The 23,021-nt window shown below is 44.4% G+C and overlaps 1 protein-coding gene across 2 annotated transcripts in view; it reads left to right on the forward strand.

The window, feature by feature from the left end:
- The window catches only part of DROSHA (drosha ribonuclease III), a 118,395-nt gene that overhangs the window by 44,441 nt on the left and 50,933 nt on the right, over positions 1-23,021 (forward strand). For both annotated transcript variants that reach the window (XM_045003835.1, XM_045003836.1), the window contains 3 exons: positions 1,194-1,318; positions 2,955-3,054; positions 19,766-19,873. In XM_045003835.1, the coding sequence (XP_044859770.1) occupies positions 1,194-1,318; positions 2,955-3,054; positions 19,766-19,873 (333 nt within the window). The remainder of the gene's footprint in view (positions 1-1,193; positions 1,319-2,954; positions 3,055-19,765; positions 19,874-23,021) is intronic.

Raw genomic sequence — 23,021 nt, forward strand, 5'->3', positions numbered from 1 at the left:
TGTCAGTATTATCATTCTGTCCTCTGGCAAGCATTTTCCCCATTTAATTCCAGAAGTGGCTGCATTTCACCAGTGGGGGAGATGATCCCTCTATATAGTTGGTATCTGTTTGTAAAACACTTATTTTGGGAATGAAAGATTTGTTATAAACACATTTTAAAAATAATATAATTATGTAATAGCAATAGCCATTCATAACTAATAACGTCATAAGAAATAAGGTAACTTTTCTATGTGGAAGTTCTTTGCTAAATTGACAGTTTTAATATAAAGACGACTCTAAGTAATGTATCTTTTCAGGCACTTCGGAGAACTTGATAGCTTTAGCATCATCCAAACAGCTAATTGCCAGGTGGGAAATCGTTTTGGTATATAACAAAACAGCTTGCAAGATAATGGAGAAAATATTTGTGCAGAGAGATTCAACTGTGGAACTTTAGCTAATGTTTTTGCATATGCTACAAAGAGCACTACAAACGGCACGTCAGCTGCAATGATGTAGAGTTACTCATGTTCTCCATTTTTGGAGGTGAAGTGAAAATCACTTCCTTCTACAGTTTTGCTTTAAAAAGATCTGTTTTCAAGTGCGAAAAGGACAAAGTATTCCTCATTATTCAAAACTGTGTTCCTCATTATACACATTGGCTTTGGAGCATTTTGTAAGAGTGACGCTACAATTTTTAATGCCACTTAGTCTGTGTGATTGGATGGGTCTAATAATGTCTTTACTTATATTAGATAATCAAGAATAGAACTAAAATTAGAGAGGTGACATGGTCTAGTGAACCAAATACAGGAATAGTAGTAAGAAGTAGCAGGATTCGATCCTGGCTCTGGTACCAACTTAAAGTCTGGCCTTCAGCAATTCATGTGAAATTCTCAGAAACTCTCAAAACCTCAATTCCCCCTCCCCTGTAAATCAGGATAATACCTGTATTGCAAGGTTGCTGTGACAGCCAATTAGTTTACATTGGTCAGCCCTGTTAGTGCCACATACTATTATATATTAATGGTTTTCTACATATATGGCTAAAATATCTCTCTTATTCACTTCAATATATTGAAAGTCTTCTCCGCTTCTCAGAATGATGATGTCATTCATTTGTCAGGTCCTGGACGATGTCATAATGTATCTAATAAAATATCACTAGTGCTCTTGTTAATTAGATAAACTGTATTGTTTTTCTTCCTAGAAACCCAGTTCAGTTCGTATTGATCAATTGGACCGTGAGCAGTTCAACCCTGATGTGATTACTTTTCCCATTATTGTTCACTTCGGGATACGGCCTGCTCAACTCAGTTATGCTGGAGACCCTCAGTAAGAAATTTTCCTCAAAGCTTATGTTAATTTTTTTTTTTTTAAATACTGTTTTTTCATTTGTTGTTCAGGAAGGGCCTAGTCACATGACTATTGAAGTTGATGGCAAGCTTACCATTTTCTGCAATAGGAGTGGGAACAGGAGCTGGCTTTTATAAACTAGAGAATCTGAAATATAGCTGGTTTTTCCTCTTCTGAAGTCTAATTCTGTTCTGCACTTCCTTTATCAATTTTAGATTTTCAAAATAAGCACGTCAAATTCATGCAATAGTAAAATTATGTACTTGGTAGAAATGTTACAAAACCTGTGGCTATGTCCTTGTCCTGGATCAGCCCTGCCTCTGCTACTGCTACCCAAATACCTCAGCTCCAGTGCTCTTTATATTTGTGCTATAGCTCGATGAGAGCTAGTGTGAGTATGTGTGTGTGAGCAGGGCAATCACACCCCTAGCTCAGAGTATAGACAGAGCCTAAGCTGACTTCATCAGTCTAGGCCCTCATGTTGTGTGTGAAATGCCTATTACTAAAATATTCAGAAAAGTTCCATTTGGTGTGTTTTTTCTTATCCAAGTTTTTGATATAGCTAAATGAAAACAACCATAAGTAAATCTTTTTTATTATTATTATTATTATTATTTTCTTATTCTCTTGCTCATCCCATAGTATCTGAGTGCCTTCCATGCAAAATCGGTAGCAATAGTAAAGTCTCTAGTGGACTTCAAGAAGTCTCTGCCTCTCCTTTTTCGGGGTAAAAAAAAAAATCTGGTTGGGATCGTTGGTTTATTGGTTTGTTTGTTTTACTTGGCAGGATGATTTGTTTATTTGTCATTTAATTTTTCTTTTTGGACAGATAAATGTATTATCTGTTTTGAAAACTGTTCTGGTGCTGGAATCCTTTATTGAAATGAAAAGAAAATAGTGTAGAAGTAGCCTGTAGATTTCCAGTTTCCAATTTGTTTTATAGACCAAGCAGACACTGGAGTCTCTAGGGCCGAGGAAATGCACTGGAGAATGATGGAGTGAAATAGTTCTGAACAGACTCTAGTAAGCAAAGCATGGGATGGTGTGTGTGCTGGAGTTATGAGGATTCTGAAACAGTAAAATAGCTGCTGCTCTATTTGATGGAGCATCAGTAATATGGAATCTTCACCCTAACCCCAACTCTAAACTTGTGCTGTTTGTGCAGACAAAACATAGAAGAAAATAGATCACTAAAGCAAATACTTTGATCGCTCCTTTGCTTCATTTTAAAAGTATTTGCTTTTGTGTTTTGTGTTGAGAGTCTGCTTCTGCTATGATTTTTTTTTTAAATACGGTGCATAAATTGGGCAGTTTTACCTTTTGCTTTTACTGAAACGGGTTTTTTTTGGAAAATATAAGGGCTGTATTTAGTCTTGCTGTAAGTGACATATGGACCTCATATCAAGAAGAGGAATCTTTCACATGAATCAGAAAAAGGCTTTGACTCAGAGCCATACAATACCCCCCCCCCACTGAAATGTGACCCATCAGAGATATCTTTTTAGAGTGAAGTAGTAGGGATTCTTTGCCACTTTGTTAGTGAGAGCTGAGGTACTCATGTTGTGTACTTCTAGAATGTGACAAAGATGCGTTTTTTTTCTGTCCTTTCCTGCAGGTACCAAAAGCTATGGAAGAGCTATGTGAAGCTGCGCCATCTGCTGGCTAACAGTCCCAAAGTCAAACAGGCTGATAAACAGAAGTTATCCCAGAGAGAGGTATGCTGGACCTTCACCCATAGTCAGTGACTGAGCACAGAAAGGGGTGGGGCTGTGTTACTGCATTTCTATGGAGAAAAGGAAAATAATATCTTATTATTGTCATCCTCACAAATGAGTTTCTTTTCCGCATGATGAATTGATGTTACCTTTTGTTCTTTGCCTCCTAATGGAGAGACATTTTCATGCACTACATTTTACCCAGTTACAGATACTGCCATAAGGTGTTGAGCTTCTTACAACATTAGTCATTAGCAAATGCGATGCTTAATGTTGAGAAAGGCTTTCCATTCTAGGCTACTCTTTTCAGCTGCCCATAATCTTAAATTTCCATGATTTACACTTGGCCCAAAGTTGTATTTCATTGGAAAATTCAAGTGACTTCCCTTTATGGGTGAGGCAGTGATCGGAAGGTGGAACGATTTTTAAAAAACAAAAGACAAACCTTAGTTGTTGGGTTGTGGTATTTTTTTCTGGCAAAATAACTCCAAAACAGTTGAAGGTAAAAACTTTAATTTTTGCATAGTCAGAGTCTTCAATGAGAAACATGGTGCTTGCAAAGTTCGGGTTTGTTTCTCACTCCCCCTCCCCCCCCGAAAAAAAAATGCTTATGTAACCCACACACCTCCAGTGTGTGGTGCTCTGTCCCCATCTAGTGGCACTGAGGCCACTTAGAGAGAGATGAATGAGTTTGCTCTACAGCCTTAGCTAAAGACCAATGGCTTTTAGTTCATACAGTAGAGCAGTGGTTCTTAACCTTTACTGCAGCCTGCACCCCCTTTGGTTCTCAAAAATATGTTCTCACGCCCGTTATCAAAAATCGTTGAAGTAGGTCAGTTCTTTAAACCTGGATATATCATAACTATAGAATGAAAGAGAAATAATTATATATTTATTTTTAATTTCACAGTTAAAATTTAATGCAGTAATCGTTAAAAAATGTATAATGTTAATAAATACATAGGTTTGGTGAAACAAAGTAGTTGTACTTATGTGCCTGTGCTTAATTTGTGTTTTCGATGATTTACCTTCTAAAAATATCTAGCATGTCTCGCACCCCCAGAAAAGACATCTCGCACCCCAGGTTAAGAACCACTGCAGTAGAGGCTCATGCATTTAGCTCCAGAGGTCCCAGGTTCGATCTCACCCACCGACAACCAGAGTCTGTCGGCGTTACAAGTGGGGGCTTGTCCGGGATTTCAACTGGGAAGTCTCTGAAGCTTGGGATGTGCTTCCTCAGCTAGGGGAAATATAACAAGAAGTCCAGTGGCACCTTAAAGACTAACAGATTTGTTTGGGCATAAACTTTCGCGGGTAAAAAACCCACTTCTTCAGATGCATGGAGTGAAAATTACAGATGCACGCATTGTAATACTGACACATGAAGAGAAGGGAGTTACCTCACAAGTGGTGAACCAGTGTTGACAGGGCCAATACAATCAGGGTGGATGTAGTTCACTCCCAATAATTGATGAGGAGGTGTCAATTCCAGGAGAGGAAAAGTTGCTTCTGTAGTGACCCAGCCATTCCCAGTCCCTATTCAAGCCCAAATTAATGGTGTTAAATGAATTTTAGTACTGCAGTTTCTCTTTGAAGTCTGTTTCTAAAGTTTTTTTTGTTCAAGTATGGCTACTCTTAAATCTGTTATAGAATGTCCAGGAAGATTGAAGTATTCTCCTACTGGCTTTTGTATGTTATCATTCCTGATGTCCAATTTGTGTCCATTTATTCTTTTACGTAGAGACTGTCCAGTTTGGCCAATGTTCATGGCAGTGGGGCATTGCTGGCACATGATGACATATATCACATTAGTAGATGTGCAGATGAATGAGCCCGTGATGGTGTGAATGATGTGATTGGGTCCTCTGATGGTGTCGCTAGAGTAGATATGGGGACAACTGTGTTTGTTACAGGGTTTGGTTCCTGGGTTAGTGTTTCTGTGGAGTGGTGTGTAGTTGCTGGTGAGTATTTGGGTTTTTTACCCATGAAAACTTATGTCCAAATAAATCTGTTAGTCTTTAAGTTGCCGCCAAACTCCTTGTTGTTTTTGTGGATACAAACTAACACGGCTACCCCCTGATAGGGGAAGAATGTAACTCACACACCTCCTGGGTGTGGTGCTCTGTCCCCATCTAGTAGCACGGAGACCACTTAGAGAGAGATTAATGAATCTGCTCTACAGCCTTAGCTAAGAGCCACGTGGCTTTTAGCTCACACAGTAGAGGTTTGTGCATTTATTTCCAGAGTCCCAGGTTCGATCCCACCCGCCGAAGACCGGAGTCTGTCGGTGTTACACTTAGCACTTCAAAAAATCAAGCCACCTCATTATGGACTAAGAAGCCTGCTTTGAGGCACCCACCCTTTTAAATCTTGGACTAAAACTTGAAAGTTGTTTCTTTGCATGTATACCAGATACTCTTAAGGCACACTTTACTTTCATATTTATATCAAGGAGGAAGGAACTTGTTTAGTATATGAAACTTGATAAAGCAGCTTTTCCATTTTGTCACAAAGTCCTGTACTCAGTGTTGCATTACAGTATCACAGAATCATCAAACATTAGGGTTGGAAGAGACCTCAGGAAGTCATCTAGTCCAATCCCCTGCTCAAAGCAGGACCAACACCCACTAAATCATCCCAGCCAGAGCTTTGTCAAGCCAGGCCTTAAAAACCTCTAAGGGCTGGTCTACACTACGGGGGAAAATCGATATAAGATATGCAACTTCAGCTACGTGAAGTCGAAGTATCTTATATCGAATTACCTACCATCCTCACAGCGCGGGATCGATGTCCGCGGCTCCCCATGTCGACTCCGCTACCGCCGTTCGGGTTGGTGGAGTTCCGGAGTCGACAGGAGTGCGTTCGGGGATCGATATATCGCGTCTAGATGAGACGCGATATATCGATCCCTGAGAAATCGATTGCTACCCGCCGATACGGCGGGTAGTGAAGATGTACCCTAAGGATGGAGATTCCACCACTTCCCTAGGTAACCCATTCCAGTGCTTCATCACCCTCCTAGTGAAATAGTGTTTCCTAATATCCAACCTAGACCTCCCCCACTGCAACTTGAGACCATTGCTCCTTGTTCGGTCATCTGCAACCACTGAGAACAACCGAGCTCCATCCTCTTTGGAACCCCCCTTCAGGTAGTTGAAGGCTACTATCAAATCTCCCCTCGCTCTTCTGTTCTGTAGACTAAATAACCCCAGTTCCCTCAGCCTTTTCTCGTAAGTCATGTGCCCCAGCCCTCTAATCATTTTTGTTGCCCTCTGCTGGCTTCTCTCCAATTTGTCCACATCCCCTCTGTAGTGGGGGGACCAAGACTGGATGCAATACTCCAGGTGTGGCCTCACCAGTGCCGAGTAGAGGAGAATAATCACTTCCCTTGATATGCTGGCAATGTTCCCACTAATACAGCCTAATATGCCATTGGCCTTCTTGGCAACAAGGGCACGCTGCTGACTCATATCCAGCTTTCTGTCCACTGTAATCCGCAGGTCTTTTTCTGCAGAACTGCTGCTTAGCCAGTCGGTCTCCAGCCTTAGCAGTGCATGGGATTCTTCCTTCCTGAGTGCAGGACTCTGCAATTGTCTTTGTTGAACCTCATCAGATTTCTTTTGGCCCAATCCTCCAAATTTGTCTAGGTCACTCTGGACCCTATCCCTACCCTCCAGTGTATTTACCTCTCCCTACAGCTTAGTGTCATCTACGAACTTGCTGAGGGCGCAATCCATCTCATCATCCATATCATTAATGAAGATGTTGAACAAAACCAGCTCCAGGACTGACCCCCTGGGGCACTCGGCTTGATACCGGCTGCCAACTAGATATCGAGCCATTGATCACTACCCATTGAGCCCGACAATCTAGCCAGCTTTCCATCCACTTTATAGTCCAGTCATCCAATCCAAACTTTGTTAACTTGCTGGCAAGAATACTGTGGGAGACCATATCAAAAGCTTTGCTAAAGTCAAGATTTATCAAATCCACTGCTTTCCCCATATCCACAGAGTCATTTATCTCATCATAGACGGCAATCAGTTTGGTCAGGCATGACTTGCCCTTGGTGAATCCATGTTGACTGTTCCTGATCACCTTCCTCTCCTTCAGTAGCTCAATTCTTCCTCCCCCTTACTTGCAAGAGTCTTGTGTAAGTATGGGTTTGTGGAATTTGAATGTTATTGCAAAGAGGTACTCAGATATTATACTCAGAGGTCCAGTGTATATTTTAGGTAGCAGTTGGAAGGGGATATCTGTGCTTGTGTGTAGGCATGCAGATGTATGTTTGTGTGTGACTGTCTATAATAGGGATGGGCAAACTATGGCCCGCGGGCCGGATCCGGCTCTTCAGGGCTTTGGATCCGGCCCGCGGGATTACCCCTGGTGGTGCTGCGGGCCCGGCGCTGCTCTCAGAAGTAGCCCCCGGGCCGGGAGGCAAAGGGCTCCATGTGCGCACGCAGAGCCCTCTGCCCCCTCCTCCCCCCCAGGGGCCGCAGCACTTCCTGGAGTGGCGTGGGGACAGGGCAGGCATGCAGGGAGCCTGGTGTGCGCCACTGCCACCCCGGAGCCACTTTAGGTAAGCGGCACCGGGCTGGAGCTCAAACCCCTCCTGCCCCCTGCCCCCCAACTTCCTGCCCTAAGCCCTCTGCCTGTACCTCGCACCCCTCCTGCACCCAACTCCCTGCCCTGAGCCCCTTTCTGCACTCCTGTGCATTCCAACCACCTGCCCTGAGCTCCCTGCTGCACCCTGCACCCCGTGCACCCCAAATCCCTGCCCTGAGCCCCATCCTGCACTCCGTACCCCTCCTGTACCCCAACCCCCTTCCCTGAGCCCCCTCTTACACTCTGCACCCCTTCTCTGCCCCAATCCCTTGTCCTGAGCCCCTTCCTCCACATCCCGCATTCCACCCCCCCTGCCCCGGCCCTGCATACAATTTCCTCACCCAGATGTGGCCCTCGCCCCAAAAAGTTTGCCCACCCCGGTCTATAATCATGTAGCTTACACGTGTGTATAAAGTGGAGTGTAACTGGATTAATCAAGGAGTCTTAGACCGACAGCATCACCAGTTTGCTTTTTCTGTAACGACTGAAGCTGCTGCTGCAATAGATGATCTTCAGCATATCTGACAGTGCACCGGATTTTATCATTAGTGCAAAGCATAGCATACCGTCGCGTGAACATGGGGCTTAATTAACATTTTATTTATAATAGTGTTAAATAAACCCCCAAACCTCAGCTTCTTTCCTTGTAAATGGGAAGTACCACAGTGTTAAAAGTTATCTATGTCATAATTTTAAGGTGGAATGCTTTTCCCACTGAAATAGATTACTTTTATCTTTACTGCAGCTTTCATCACTGTAGGGGAGAACAAATGGAAGGCTAGAACTTTTTATTAAAAATGTCTCTCATTAGGGAATAATGGATGAGTTATTCTTAAAACACTAGCAGAGAGGGCGTGGGGGTGATTGCATTTTGCTGCAAAAATGAAGTGTTCCTTTGACATTTATCACTTCTTGTAGTGTGTAGACCTTTGTTTCTAGATTGTATCATCCAGGATGATGGTTTCCTAAAGTAATTGTCTGTCATAAGGAAGATGTATTGAAAACAGTTCTTAGGCAGAAACTTTGCGGTAGTGTGTTCCCACTTTGTGACACTCAGGACCTCATCAGTAATTTAGTAGGAGCTGCAAAGAATCCTGTGGCACCTTATAGACTAACAGACGTTTTGCAGCATGAGCTTTCGTGGGTGAATACCCACTTCTTCAGATGCAAGTGGTGGAAATTTCCTGGGGCAGGTATATATAAGCAAGCAAGAAGCAAGCTAGAGATAACGAGGTTAGATCAATCAGGGTGGATGAGGCCCTGTTCTAGCAGTTGAGGTGTGAAAACCAAGGGAGGAGAAACTGGTTCTGTAATTGGCAAGCCATTCACAGTCTTTGTTTAGTCCTGAGCTGATGGTGTCAAATTTGCAGATGAACTGGAGCTCAGCAGTTTCTCTTTGAAGTCTGGTCCTAAAGTTTTTTTGCTGTAGGATGGCCACCTTAAGATCTGCTATTGTGTGGCCAGGGAGGTTGAAGTGTTCTCCTACAGGTTTTTGTATATTGCCATTCCTAATGTCTGATTTGTGTCCATTTATCCTTTTCCTTAGAGACTGTCCAGTTTGGCCGATGTACATAGCAGAGGGGCATTGCTGGCATATGATGGCATATATTACATTGGTGGAAGTGCAGGTGAATGAACCGGTGATGTTGTGGCTGATCTGGTTTGGTCCTGTGATGGTGTTGCTGGTGTAGATATGTGGGCAGAGTTGGCATCGAGGTTTGTTGCATGGATTGGTTCCTGAGCTAGAGTTACTATGGTGCGGTGTGCAGTTGCTGGTGAGAATATGCTTCAGGTTGGCAGGTTGTCTGTGGGCGAGAACTGGTCTGCCACCCAAGGCCTGTGAAAGTGTGGGATCATTGTCCAGGATGGGTTGTAGATCCCTGATGATGCGTTGTAGGGGTTTTAGCTGGGGACTGTATGTGATGGCCAGTGGAGTCCTGTTGGTTTCTTTCTTGGGTTTGTCTTCCAGTAGGAGGCTTCTGGGTACACGTCTGGCTCTGTTGATCTGTTTCCTTATTTCCTCGTGTGGGTACTGTAGTCTTGAGAATGCTTGGTGGAGATTTTCTAGGTGTTGGTCTCTGTCTGCGGGGTTAGAGCAGATACGGTTGTACCTCAGTGCTTGGCTGTAGACAATGGATCTTGTGGTGTGTCCGGGATGGAAGCTGGAGGCATGAAGGTAGGCATAGCGGTCGGTAGGTTTTCGGTATAGGGTGGTGTTGATGTGACCATCACTTATTTGCACCGTGGTGTCTAGGAAGTGGACCTCCCGTGTAGATTGGTCCAGGCTGAGGTTGATGGAGGGGTGGAAGCTGTTGAAATCGTGGTGGAATTTTTCCAGAGTCTCCTTCCCATGGGTCCAGATGATGAAGATGTCATCGATGTAGCGTAGGTAGAGAAGGGGCGTGAGTGGACGGGAGCTGAGGAAGCGTTGTTCCAGGTCGGCCATAAAAATATTGGCATATTGTGGGGCCATGCGGGTGCCCATAGCGGTGCCACTGATCTGGAGATATATATTGTCAGCAAATTTGAAATAGTTGTGTGTGAGGATAAAGCCACAGAGCTCAGCAACCAGGTGTGCTGTGGCATCATCAGGGATACTGTTCCTGACAGCTTGTATTCCATCAGTATGTGGGATGTTTGTGTAGAGAGCCTCTACATCCATGGTGGCTAGGATGGTGTTTTCTGGAAGGTCACCAATGCATTGTAGTTTCCTCAGGAAATCAGTGGTGTCACGGAGATAGCTGGGAGTGCTGGTAGCATAGGGTCTGAGTAGAGAGTCTACATATCCAGACAGTCCTTCAGTGAGAGTTCCAATGCCCGAGATGATGGGGCGTCCAGGATTTCCGGGTTTGTGGATCTTGGGTAGTAGATAGAATAACCCTGGTCGGGGCTCTAAGGGTATGTTGATTAGTTCTGGTGTTAGTGTAGGGAGTGTCCTGAGTAGATGGTGCAGTTTCTTAGTGCATTCCTCAGTGGGATCTGAGGGAAGTAGCCTGTAAAATTTAGTATTGGAGAGTTGTCTGGCGGCCTCCTTTTGGTAGTCAGACCTGTTCATGATGACAACAGCACCTCCTTTATCAGCCTCTTTGATTATAATGTCAGGATGGTTTCTGAGGCTGTGGATGGCATTGCGTTCTGCACGACTTAGGTTGTGAGGCAAGCGATGTTGTTTTTCCACAATTTCTGCCTGTGCACGTCGGCGGAAGCATTCAATGTATAGGTCCAGACTGTCATTTCGACCCTCAGGAGGAGTCCATGTGGAGTTCTTCTTCTTGTGCTGTTGGTGGGAGGGTAACTGTGTATCCGTGCGCTGTTCAGTGTTGTCCTGAAAGAATTCTTTGAGTCGGAGACGGCGAAAGTAGGCTTCCAGATCACCGCAGAACTGTATCATATTGGTGGGGGTGGCAGGGCAGAAAGAGAGTCCCCGAGATAGGACAGACTGTTCTTCTGGGCTGAGTGTGTGGTTGGATAGATTGACGATATTGCTGGATGGGTTAGTTGTACCACGGTTGTGGCCCCATGTGGCAGGTAGGAGTTTAGACAGCTTACAGTCCTTTTTCCTTTGTAGAGAGGTGAAGTGAGTAATGTAGATCTCCTGTCTTATTTTAGTGAAGTCCGTTTGTATGGAAGTTTGGTTATTGATGAGAGTCTCCAGGTTGGAGAGCTCTTTTTTGATGTTTTCCTGTTTGCTGTATAGGATGCTGATCAGGTGGTTCCTCAGTTTCTTCGATAGAGTATGGCATAATCTCTCACTGTGGTCTGTGTAGTATGTAGATAGTAGTGGATTTTTTACCTTTAGTCCATTAGGTATGATGTCCATCCGTTTGCATTTGGAAAGGAAGATGATATCTGTCTGTATTTGTGCAAGTTTCTTCATGAGGTTGATGGATTTCCACTCCATACGGCTAAATGCAGTGCCTTGCATGGTGTCAAGTATCAGGGGTAGCCGTGTTAGTCTGGTTCTGTAGAAGCAGCAAAGAATCCTGTGGCACCTTATAGACTAACAGACGTTTTGCAGCATGAGCTTTCGTGGGTGAATACCCACTTCTTCAGATGCAAGTGGTGGAAATTTCCTGGGGCAGGTATATATAAGCAAGCAAGAAGCAAGCTAGAGATAACGAGGTTAGATCAATCAGGGTGGATGAGGCCCTGTTCTAGCAGTTGAGGTGTGAAAACCAAGGGAGGAGAAACTGGTTCTGTAATTGGCAAGCCATTCACAGTCTTTGTTTAGTCCTGAGCTGATGGTGTCAAATTTGCAGATGAACTGGAGCTCAGCAGTTTCTCTTTGAAGTCTGGTCCTAAAGTTTTTTTGCTGTAGGATGGCCACCTTAAGATCTGCTATTGTGTGGCCAGGGAGGTTGAAGTGTTCTCCTACAGGTTTTTGTATATTGCCATTCCTAATGTCTGATTTGTGTCCATTTATCCTTTTCCTTAGAGACTGTCCAGTTTGGCCGATGTACATAGCAGAGGGGCATTGCTGGCATATGATGGCATATATTACATTGGTGGAAGTGCAGGTGAATGAACCGGTGATGTTGTGGCTGATCTGGTTTGGTCCTGTGATGGTGTTGCTGGTGTAGATATGTGGGCAGAGTTGGCATCGAGGTTTGTTGCATGGATTGGTTCCTGAGCTAGAGTTACTATGGTGCGGTGTGCAGTTGCTGGTGAGAATATGCTTCAGGTTGGCAGGTTGTCTGTGGGCGAGAACTGGTCTGCCACCCAAGGCCTGTGAAAGTGTGGGATCATTGTCCAGGATGGGTTGTAGATCCCTGATGATGCGTTGTAGGGGTTTTAGCTGGGGACTGTATGTGATGGCCAGTGGAGTCCTGTTGGTTTCTTTCTTGGGTTTGTCTTCCAGTAGGAGGCTTCTGGGTACACGTCTGGCTCTGTTGATCTGTTTCCTTATTTCCTCGTGTGGGTACTGTAGTCTTGAGAATGCTTGGTGGAGATTTTCTAGGTGTTGGTCTCTGTCTGCGGGGTTAGAGCAGATACGGTTGTACCTCAGTGCTTGGCTGTAGACAATGGATCTTGTGGTGTGTCCGGGATGGAAGCTGGAGGCATGAAGGTAGGCATAGCGGTCGGTAGGTTTTCGGTATAGGGTGGTGTTGATGTGACCATCACTTATTTGCACCGTGGTGTCTAGGAAGTGGACCTCCCGTGTAGATTGGTCCAGGCTGAGGTTGATGGAGGGGTGGAAGCTGTTGAAATCGTGGTGGAATTTTTCCAGAGTCTCCTTCCCATGGGTCCAGATGATGAAGATGTCATCGATGTAGCGTAGGTAGAGAAGGGGCGTGAGTGGACGGGAGCTGAGGAAGCGTTGTTCCAGGTCGGCTGTGGGGCCATGCGGGTGCCCATAGCGGTGCCACTGATCTGGAGATATATATTGTCAGCAAATTTGAAATAGTTGTGTGTGAGGATAAAGCCACAGAGCTCAGCAACCAGGTGTGCTGTGGCATCATCAGGGATACTGTTCCTGACAGCTTGTATTCCATCAGTATGTGGGATGTTTGTGTAGAGAGCCTCTACATCCATGGTGGCTAGGATGGTGTTTTCTGGAAGGTCACCAATGCATTGTAGTTTCCTCAGGAAATCAGTGGTGTCACGGAGATAGCTGGGAGTGCTGGTAGCATAGGGTCTGAGTAGAGAGTCTACATATCCAGACAGTCCTTCAGTGAGAGTTCCAATGCCCGAGATGATGGGGCGTCCAGGATTTCCGGGTTTGTGGATCTTGGGTAGTAGATAGAATAACCCTGGTCGGGGCTCTAAGGGTATGTTGATTAGTTCTGGTGTTAGTGTAGGGAGTGTCCTGAGTAGATGGTGCAGTTTCTTAGTGCATTCCTCAGTGGGATCTGAGGGAAGTAGCCTGTAAAATTTAGTATTGGAGAGTTGTCTGGCGGCCTCCTTTTGGTAGTCAGACCTGTTCATGATGACAACAGCACCTCCTTTATCAGCCTCTTTGATTATAATGTCAGGATGGTTTCTGAGGCTGTGGATGGCATTGCGTTCTGCACGACTTAGGTTGTGAGGCAAGCGATGTTGTTTTTCCACAATTTCTGCCTGTGCACGTCGGCGGAAGCATTCAATGTATAGGTCCAGACTGTCATTTCGACCCTCAGGAGGAGTCCATGTGGAGTTCTTCTTCTTGTGCTGTTGGTGGGAGGGTAACTGTGTATCCGTGCGCTGTTCAGTGTTGTCCTGAAAGAATTCTTTGAGTCGGAGACGGCGAAAGTAGGCTTCCAGATCACCGCAGAACTGTATCATATTGGTGGGGGTGGCAGGGCAGAAAGAGAGTCCCCGAGATAGGACAGACTGTTCTTCTGGGCTGAGTGTGTGGTTGGATAGATTGACGATATTGCTGGATGGGTTAGTTGTACCACGGTTGTGGCCCCATGTGGCAGGTAGGAGTTTAGACAGCTTACAGTCCTTTTTCCTTTGTAGAGGTGAAGTGAGTAATGTAGATCTCCTGTCTTATTTTAGTGAAGTCCGTTTGTATGGAAGTTTGGTTATTGATGAGAGTCTCCAGGTTGGAGAGCTCTTTTTTGATGTTTTCCTGTTTGCTGTATAGGATGCTGATCAGGTGGTTCCTCAGTTTCTTCGATAGAGTATGGCATAATCTCTCACTGTGGTCTGTGTAGTATGTAGATAGTAGTGGATTTTTTACCTTTAGTCCATTAGGTATGATGTCCATCCGTTTGCATTTGGAAAGGAAGATGATATCTGTCTGTATTTGTGCAAGTTTCTTCATGAGGTTGATGGATTTCCACTCCATACGGCTAAATGCAGTGCCTTGCATGGTGTCAAGTATCAGAGGGGTAGCCGTGTTAGTCTGGTTCTGTAGAAGCAGCAAAGAATCCTGTGGCACCTTATAGACTAACAGACGTTTTGCAGCATGAGCTTTCGTGGGTGAATACCCACTTCTTCAGATGCAAGTGGTGGAAATTTCCTGGGGCAGGTATATATAAGCAAGCAAGAAGCAAGCTAGAGATAACGAGGTTAGATCAATCAGGGTGGATGAGGCCCTGTTCTAGCAGTTGAGGTGTGAAAACCAAGGGAGGAGAAACTGGTTCTGTAATTGGCAAGCCATTCACAGTCTTTGTTTAGTCCTGAGCTGATGGTGTCAAATTTGCAGATGAACTGGAGCTCAGCAGTTTCTCTTTGAAGTCTGGTCCTAAAGTTTTTTTGCTGTAGGATGGCCACCTTAAGATCTGCTATTGTGTGGCCAGGGAGGTTGAAGTGTTCTCCTACAGGTTTTTGTATATTGCCATTCCTAATGTCTGATTTGTGTCCATTTATCCTTTTCCTTAGAGACTGTCCAGTTTGGCCGATGTACATAGCAGAGGGGCATTGCTGGCATATGATGGCATATATTACATTGGTGGAAGTGCAGGTGAATGAACCGGTGATGTTGTGGCTGATCTGGTTTGGTCCTGTGATGGTGTTGCTGGTGTAGATATGTGGGCAGAGTTGGCATCGAGGTTTGTTGCATGGATTGGTTCCTGAGCTAGAGTTACTATGGTGCGGTGTGCAGTTGCTGGTGAGAATATGCTTCAGGTTGGCAGGTTGTCTGTGGGCGAGAACTGGTCTGCCACCCAAGGCCTGTGAAAGTGTGGGATCATTGTCCAGGATGGGTTGTAGATCCCTGATGATGCGTTGTAGGGGTTTTAGCTGGGGACTGTATGTGATGGCCAGTGGAGTCCTGTTGGTTTCTTTCTTGGGTTTGTCTTCCAGTAGGAGGCTTCTGGGTACACGTCTGGCTCTGTTGATCTGTTTCCTTATTTCCTCGTGTGGGTACTGTAGTCTTGAGAATGCTTGGTGGAGATTTTCTAGGTGTTGGTCTCTGTCTGCGGGTTAGAGCAGATACGGTTGTACCTCAGTGCTTGGCTGTAGACAATGGATCTTGTGGTGTGTCCGGGATGGAAGCTGGAGGCATGAAGGTAGGCATAGCGGTCGGTAGGTTTTCGGTATAGGGTGGTGTTGATGTGACCATCACTTATTTGCACCGTGGTGTCTAGGAAGTGGACCTCCCGTGTAGATTGGTCCAGGCTGAGGTTGATGGAGGGGTGGAAGCTGTTGAAATCGTGGTGGAATTTTTCCAGAGTCTCCTTCCCATGGGTCCAGATGATGAAGATGTCATCGATGTAGCGTAGGTAGAGAAGGGGCGTGAGTGGACGGGAGCTGAGGAAGCGTTGTTCCAGGTCGGCCATAAAAATATTGGCATATTGTGGGGCCATGCGGGTGCCCATAGCGGTGCCACTGATCTGGAGATATATATTGTCAGCAAATTTGAAATAGTTGTGTGTGAGGATAAAGCCACAGAGCTCAGCAACCAGGTGTGCTGTGGCATCATCAGGGATACTGTTCCTGACAGCTTGTATTCCATCAGTATGTGGGATGTTTGTGTAGAGAGCCTCTACATCCATGGTGGCTAGGATGGTGTTTTCTGGAAGGTCACCAATGCATTGTAGTTTCCTCAGGAAATCAGTGGTGTCACGGAGATAGCTGGGAGTGCTGGTAGCATAGGGTCTGAGTAGAGAGTCTACATATCCAGACAGTCCTTCAGTGAGAGTTCCAATGCCCGAGATGATGGGGCGTCCAGGATCACATACAGTCCCCAGCTAAAACCCCTACAACGCATCATCAGGGATCTACAACCCATCCTGGACAATGATCCCACACTTTCACAGGCCTTGGGTGGCAGACCAGTTCTCGCCCACAGACAACCTGCCAACCTGAAGCATATTCTCACCAGCAACTGCACACCGCACCATAGTAACTCTAGCTCAGGAACCAATCCATGCAACAAACCTCGATGCCAACTCTGCCCACATATCTACACCAGCAACACCATCACAGGACCAAACCAGATCAGCCACAACATCACCGGTTCATTCACCTGCACTTCCACCAATGTAATATATGCCATCATATGCCAGCAATGCCCCTCTGCTATGTACATCGGCCAAACTGGACAGTCTCTAAGGAAAAGGATAAATGGACACAAATCAGACATTAGGAATGGCAATATACAAAAACCTGTAGGAGAACACTTCAACCTCCCTGGCCACACAATAGCAGATCTTAAGGTGGCCATCCTACAGCAAAAAAACTTTAGGACCAGACTTCAAAGAGAAACTGCTGAGCTCCAGTTCATCTGCAAATTTGACACCATCAGCTCAGGACTAAACAAAGACTGTGAATGGCTTGCCAATTACAGAACCAGTTTCTCCTCCCTTGGTTTTCACACCTCAACTGCTAGAACAGGGCCTCATCCACCCTGATTGATCTAACCTCGTTATCTCTAGCTTGCTTCTTGCTTGCTTATATATACCTGCCCCAGGAAATTTCCACCACTTGCATCTGAAGAAGTGGGTATTCACCCACGAAAGCTCATGCTGCAAAACGTCTGTTAGTCTATAAGGTGCCACAGGATTCTTTGCTGCTTCTACAGAACCAGACTAACACGGCTACCCCTCTGATACTTAGTAGGAGCTGGCAGGCTGCTGTAATTGGCATGTGAATTTAAAAAAAAAGAAAAAGAAAAAATGTATTCAGAATTGGGCACTGATGATGCTGTGATATGCATGGTACTGTATAAAAGACTAGAAGACCTTAAATAGCCTACCCCTAAAGAGTTTACAATTTATGGCCTCTGTCCACAGCCCATTGGCATTTGGATTTGGGCCTAAGGGAACAGGGCTTCATACACACCTGCTCATTATGCCATTAATTTCAATGTGATTATGGGATGCTACATCATTATTTGTATTGAGGTGGTGCCTAGGAGCTTCAGTCATGGACCGGGAGGAAGCCTTTGTGCTAGACCAGGGGCGGGCAAACTTTTTGGCCTGAGGGCCACATTGGGTTTTGGAAATTGTATGGAGGGCCAGTTACGAAGGCTGTGCCTTCTCAAAAAGCCAGGCATGGCCCGCCCCCACCCCCTATCTGACCCCCCCGCCCCGGTTCTCACCCCCTGATTGCCCCCCCCCCGGTCTCCTGCCCCATCCAACCCACCCTGTTCCCTGATGGGCCCCCCCCGGGATTCCTGCCCCATCCACCACCCTCCGCTCCCTGTCCCCCGACTGCTCCCCGCCACCCCATCCAACCCCTCTTCTCATTCCTGACTGCCCCCCTGGGACTCCTGCACCATCCAACCACCCCTTCTCCCTGTTCCCTGACTGTCCCCAGAACTCCTGCCTCTGACTAACCCCCACCTCCCCATCCAACCCCCCCTCCTTCCTGACTGCCCCCATTCAACCCCCCTGTTCCCTGCCCTCTGACCTCCCCGACCCCTATCCACACCCCCGCCCCCGACCAGCCCCCCGCCTCCTTACCGCGCTGCCTAGATCACCAGTGGCTGGCGGCGCTATAGCCGCACCACCCGGCTGGTGCCAGCCACGCACCACGCAGCACAGATCCCCGGGTCAGGCCGGGCTCTGTAGCTGCGCTGCCCCAGGAGCTCGCAGCCCCACCGCCCAGAGCATTGCGCCGGCGGCGCAGTGAGCTGAGGCTGCAGGGGAGGGGGAACAGCGGGGGAGGGACCGGGGGCGAACCTCCTGGGGCAGGAGCTCAGGGGCCGGGCAGGAGGGTCCCGCAGGCCGGACGTGTCTACTGTACACTGTGCTAGACACTGTACAAACTCAAAACAAAGAGACTGTCTGTGCCCTAAAGAGCTATGTATAGTTCCCTTAAAACTGAAGCAGGCAGCAGGGAGGGGGAAGTTCTCAGCAGGGGCCCTGCAGTGAAACCTAGAGAGAGAGGAGAGATGTAACTTTTATCTTTAGCCCATTATTCAAGTAAAGTTCCTCGTTCTCAATTAGAAGAAAATATGCAGTGACTGTTTCCCATGATATATGTGGGAGTCGACATACTCATAGGGACATTTACAGTATCAGGACCTAAATTCAGACTGAGAGACCCTAACGTGCTGGATTATTTATTCTATTTATTTCTTCTGATTTATACAAAAAATAAAAGGGGGGCGGGAGGACTCCCATCCAAGGCTGTAGGTGCCCTTGCCATATTTCAGAAACAGAAATAAACAGCCTGCAGAAGACCAGCTTCTCAAGGTCAAGGCAGTGCAGTTTTAATGCTTGGATAAAGTGGGAAGGTTTCATAGTAGGAGCCTCTGGTATCAGTGGCTACTGACCCCCTGTTCCGTAAGAGAGGTATTGGCTTTAACCCAGATCCGTTATAAGGTGACTGGGGATAGATAATAAAGGTCTGTCTCTTACCCACATGAATGAAGGGTTGGTTGTTTCTCACCCGAGCCTTGTGATGGAGTATCAGATGTCAGGAATTCCAGAGAGAAATGGTACAGTGAAACCCCACTATAACGCGATGATTGGGTCCAAAAAATTGATCATGATAAATATGGGGTTGCGGCATAGCGGGGTTACGAAAATTTACCGTTTCAAGCCGGTCAGTTTCAAGCTGGCAGAGGAAGAGCAAGGAGCAGCAGGGGAGGAGAACAGTTCTTCTCGCCAAAAGGGGAAGCAATGCAACTCCAGCAGCCGGGGCTCTCAGCCATGCAGCGAGAGAGGGAAACACTTGAGGAGAGCAGGGGAGACGTGCAAGGGGCAGAGGAAGAGCAAGGAGCAGCTGGGGAGGAGAATGGCTCTTCTTGCCAAAAGAGGAAGCGGGGGCAGGGGGGAAGGCACATTTCTTTTTTTTTATGATCGTGTTATATCCGAATTTGCATTGCCGTGGGGAGCATTATAGTGGGGTTTCACTGTATTTGCTTATACTTGCATCTCACTCAATAGATGCATAGGAATGGCTTTGTTCATTTCATCTTCAGCAAAAGTCTGTGATTAGTCAGCTTTGTCCTCACCCTGCAGCTTATCAGGATAAGGAGACTGAGCCACGTGCAGCCCTTTGTCATATTTGTGGGCATCCAGGCCACCCCAGCTTACATCATTACCAAGATTTAGGTTTAAAAATTGCTCTCTGAAAGTATGCTTTACAAATAAATAAATAAATAAAACCCATTCTCAAATACACAATCCTAACACCCTAATGTCTGTTTTTCACACCCACATGTGGTTTCATATTGCTTTTTTTTTTTGTAGAAAGTTTCTCACAGCTGCGCCATTCCCTCCCTTTCTAGGAAGCGCTGCAGAAAATCAGGCAGAAAAACACAATGAGACGAGAAGTGACAGTGGAGTTAAGCAGCCAAGGATTCTGGAAAACTGGTATTCGTTCTGATGTCTGCCAGGTGATTATTAGACGCTAGAGATCCTTCCTGAAATCAGTTTCTTTTGTTAGTTAATAGCAGATTAATGTCTCCTAAATTTGCAATGTTAAGGCCTTAGCTACACAGGGTGAGTTGCCCCTGCTACATTATAGAGAACTGTCACTGGTATTGCTGCACTGGTATAGACAGTGCTATTTGCACTGGTGGCACTTACCCCTGAAAGAAACAAGGGTAATCTGTGCTGGTGCAAATTGTGGTTTATAGTAGTTGTACGGCTACACTGGTGCCTGACAATGACTGTAACCAGGATAAAACCCCAGTGTAAAAAAGACCAAAGAAGCTAATGTTGTTTCAGGGCTTGTTAGTCTGTAAATCTGCCTTTTTTTAATAAAACTTTTTTTTTTAAATCATATCTTCAAGGAGAGTTTAAACTGTTGTATATTAAAGGGGAAAAACCCACAAACCACAACTTTTTTTTAACTTTTAAATTGGAAACAAAAAAAAGAATTTGCCCAGCAGTAATATATTTGAAAGATGCATTAAAAAAAAAAAAAAGAGTTCTATCCCAGAGCAAGGGACGTGACAGAGTCCATGAATACTGACACAAAGGTTAATAATGCAACACACACAAATAAATCTGTGAAATTTGTTTCAAAGATGCTAATTCAAGGCTCCATGTTTCCAGGTTTAATTAATGTTGACCTAGCAATGTGTAATGCAAATCGGACATTGCATACAGTGTGACAAATGTTTAGTTAATAATCCTTGTGCTTGTATTGAACCCATATCCTGTCAACTTATTTCTTCCTGGCAAAGCGTAAGGAGCAGTCTTGATGGAGGATGAATATTTAAATCCAAAACCCAGTAAAAATAATTTGTCCTCCATCTAAGACTTCTTTTTGATGCCAGTACTGTTTATAAGGTCTGAGACAGGATACCAGCACAGTGTACCATCCCATAGCTATAGGAATTTGTGAGTTTGTTCTAACTTTTGCTATCTAATATATTTGTTGCTACACTTTAAGACAAACTGTGCATATATTTCCTAATTTGAGAGTTTAGAAACTGATTTATCTCTTTAGTAATTTTTTTTTACAATGTATCTTATAATGTCTTATTAGACATTCTTGGGTTTTTTTAATTGTTGAAGGACAGCAAATCACCAAAGAGCAATGAGTATAAAACATAATTTCACATAGTGTTTTGTACATCTAAAACAATAAATTAGACTAGTCAATTGTTTGGATTTCTTTAAGAGGTCACAAGGAGACTAAACTATGCATCTTTAAAATGAAAGATTGCTGTTGCTGTTTTTCAGATATGCCTTTTGCCAGATTAGAGTAAAAACTAAATGAATGTAAATCAATTCTGCAGGCAGTCTTAATGCAGAGCGATTTAAAATTATTGGTTTACTTTAATTCTTAAAAGCTCTGTAGTTTAGAAGATCAAAATTCTTTTTATAAACATTGAAGTACTCTAATAATTTTAAATCACTCTGTTGCACAAAGTATAATGCCAGTGTTGGCATTTTCCAAAATGAAGCACTTGCAAACAGGGAGAGAAGGAGTGAAGTGCTCTGATTAAAATGGCTCTGTTTTGTGTGAAGTAATTCAGAATTATTGGGCAGGTGGAGGGCACATCTTCTTTGCTGCTATTAAATTATTACTTACAAAGAATCATTCTTATACCCAAAATAGCTTTAATCAGATGGTGTAATGGCTCTCCTGCCTATTATGCTATAGTTCCAGAAGAGACCATATTTCTTCAGTATCCATTAATTTGCCTAATGCAGTTTTTAAGTTGTTTTTTGTGGGGAGGGAGGGGTTGGGAAGTGTTCCCCTAAAAAGAATTGGGAATGTTAAATAGCCATAATCCTATCTGACAGATATTAGTCAAATTAATCACATATTTGGTGTCAGGAAAACAACACTTTGTCAATATAATTACAAGAGTCTAAATAAAGACATTCTGTGTACCTCATGTTTATCATCAGAAATAGACCAATTCCTTACTAGTTGAACTTCTAAATAAAAATCTAAAATGTTGATATATCAGTACTACAAACTGGGGCCAAACATACTGCTTGCTGTGTACAAATAGTATTAAAACTGTGGTCTGTGTACCAATTCCCCGTATAATTATTCTGGTTGCCCAGAAGGCTACTACAGTGGACAGAAAATGCAGAGAAATAGTGAACTGGTGGGTATACGTCACTGGTCCTTGAGATGATTTATTTTTTGATGAAGTGGTCAAGAATGAAGATGCACAAGAAGCACAGTTATAGAACATATAGTCGGGGGTCGACCCCTCCCCCCCCCCGAGATTGTTATGAGAGAAACTACTAACAGTATTGGATTTTAATTTAAATGTTAGAAATTCATTTAAATCTAATTCTATTCAGCAACAGTGTTTTCACTTCCCAGTAAGATAGTTCTTGCCAGTCATCACATCTGCAGTGTTAACCCACATTTCATTCTAACCACCCCCCCCCCCCCAATGCAATATTATGCTCTTTTCAACAAAAGGTAATCCTTATAATCTCATAGCACTGTTATGTTCACCGGTTCTTACTCTGTGACAGTGCTTAGCTTCACCAACATACCAAAATCCACAAAGACACTTAACCCCATAAATTACATGATCTGTTATACATGCTTAACTAATTTTCTTCTATACATCCATTCTGTTCATTCATCCCCTTTAATCATACGCTTTGCATTCATTGTGAAGTGATACATGGATAATTTTCAGATTTCATCTTCAAATAAGTCTTGTTTCTATGAATACTTAAACTTGATTTTGCTAATTACAGTAGGAATTACAATTTTATATTGCATATTGTAAAAGCATTCATTATTTTACTTGCATATATAAAGTATGATTTTAAATTACATATTATGATTTAGCCACTATAATTCTTATATTTCTTATTCTTCCATAAAAACTTTACTCTTGGCATAACAGAATAGGGTAACCTGTGCTACTTGTTCAGTTATCAATTATTTTCCCCAGATCTCTAGTCTAAAACCAATGCTTAGAAAAGTGTATAAAGGGGGAGATTTTCAAAGTGCACTTAGGAATCCTACTCTTATTGAAAGTCACTGGGATTTGGACACCTAACTCCCATTTCAGTTTTGAAAATATTACCCAGAGCGTTTTTGCTAGACGG

This window comes from Mauremys mutica, chromosome 2 (assembly GCF_020497125.1).
Source record: "Mauremys mutica isolate MM-2020 ecotype Southern chromosome 2, ASM2049712v1, whole genome shotgun sequence".
NCBI classification, from domain to species: domain Eukaryota; kingdom Metazoa; phylum Chordata; order Testudines; family Geoemydidae; genus Mauremys; species Mauremys mutica.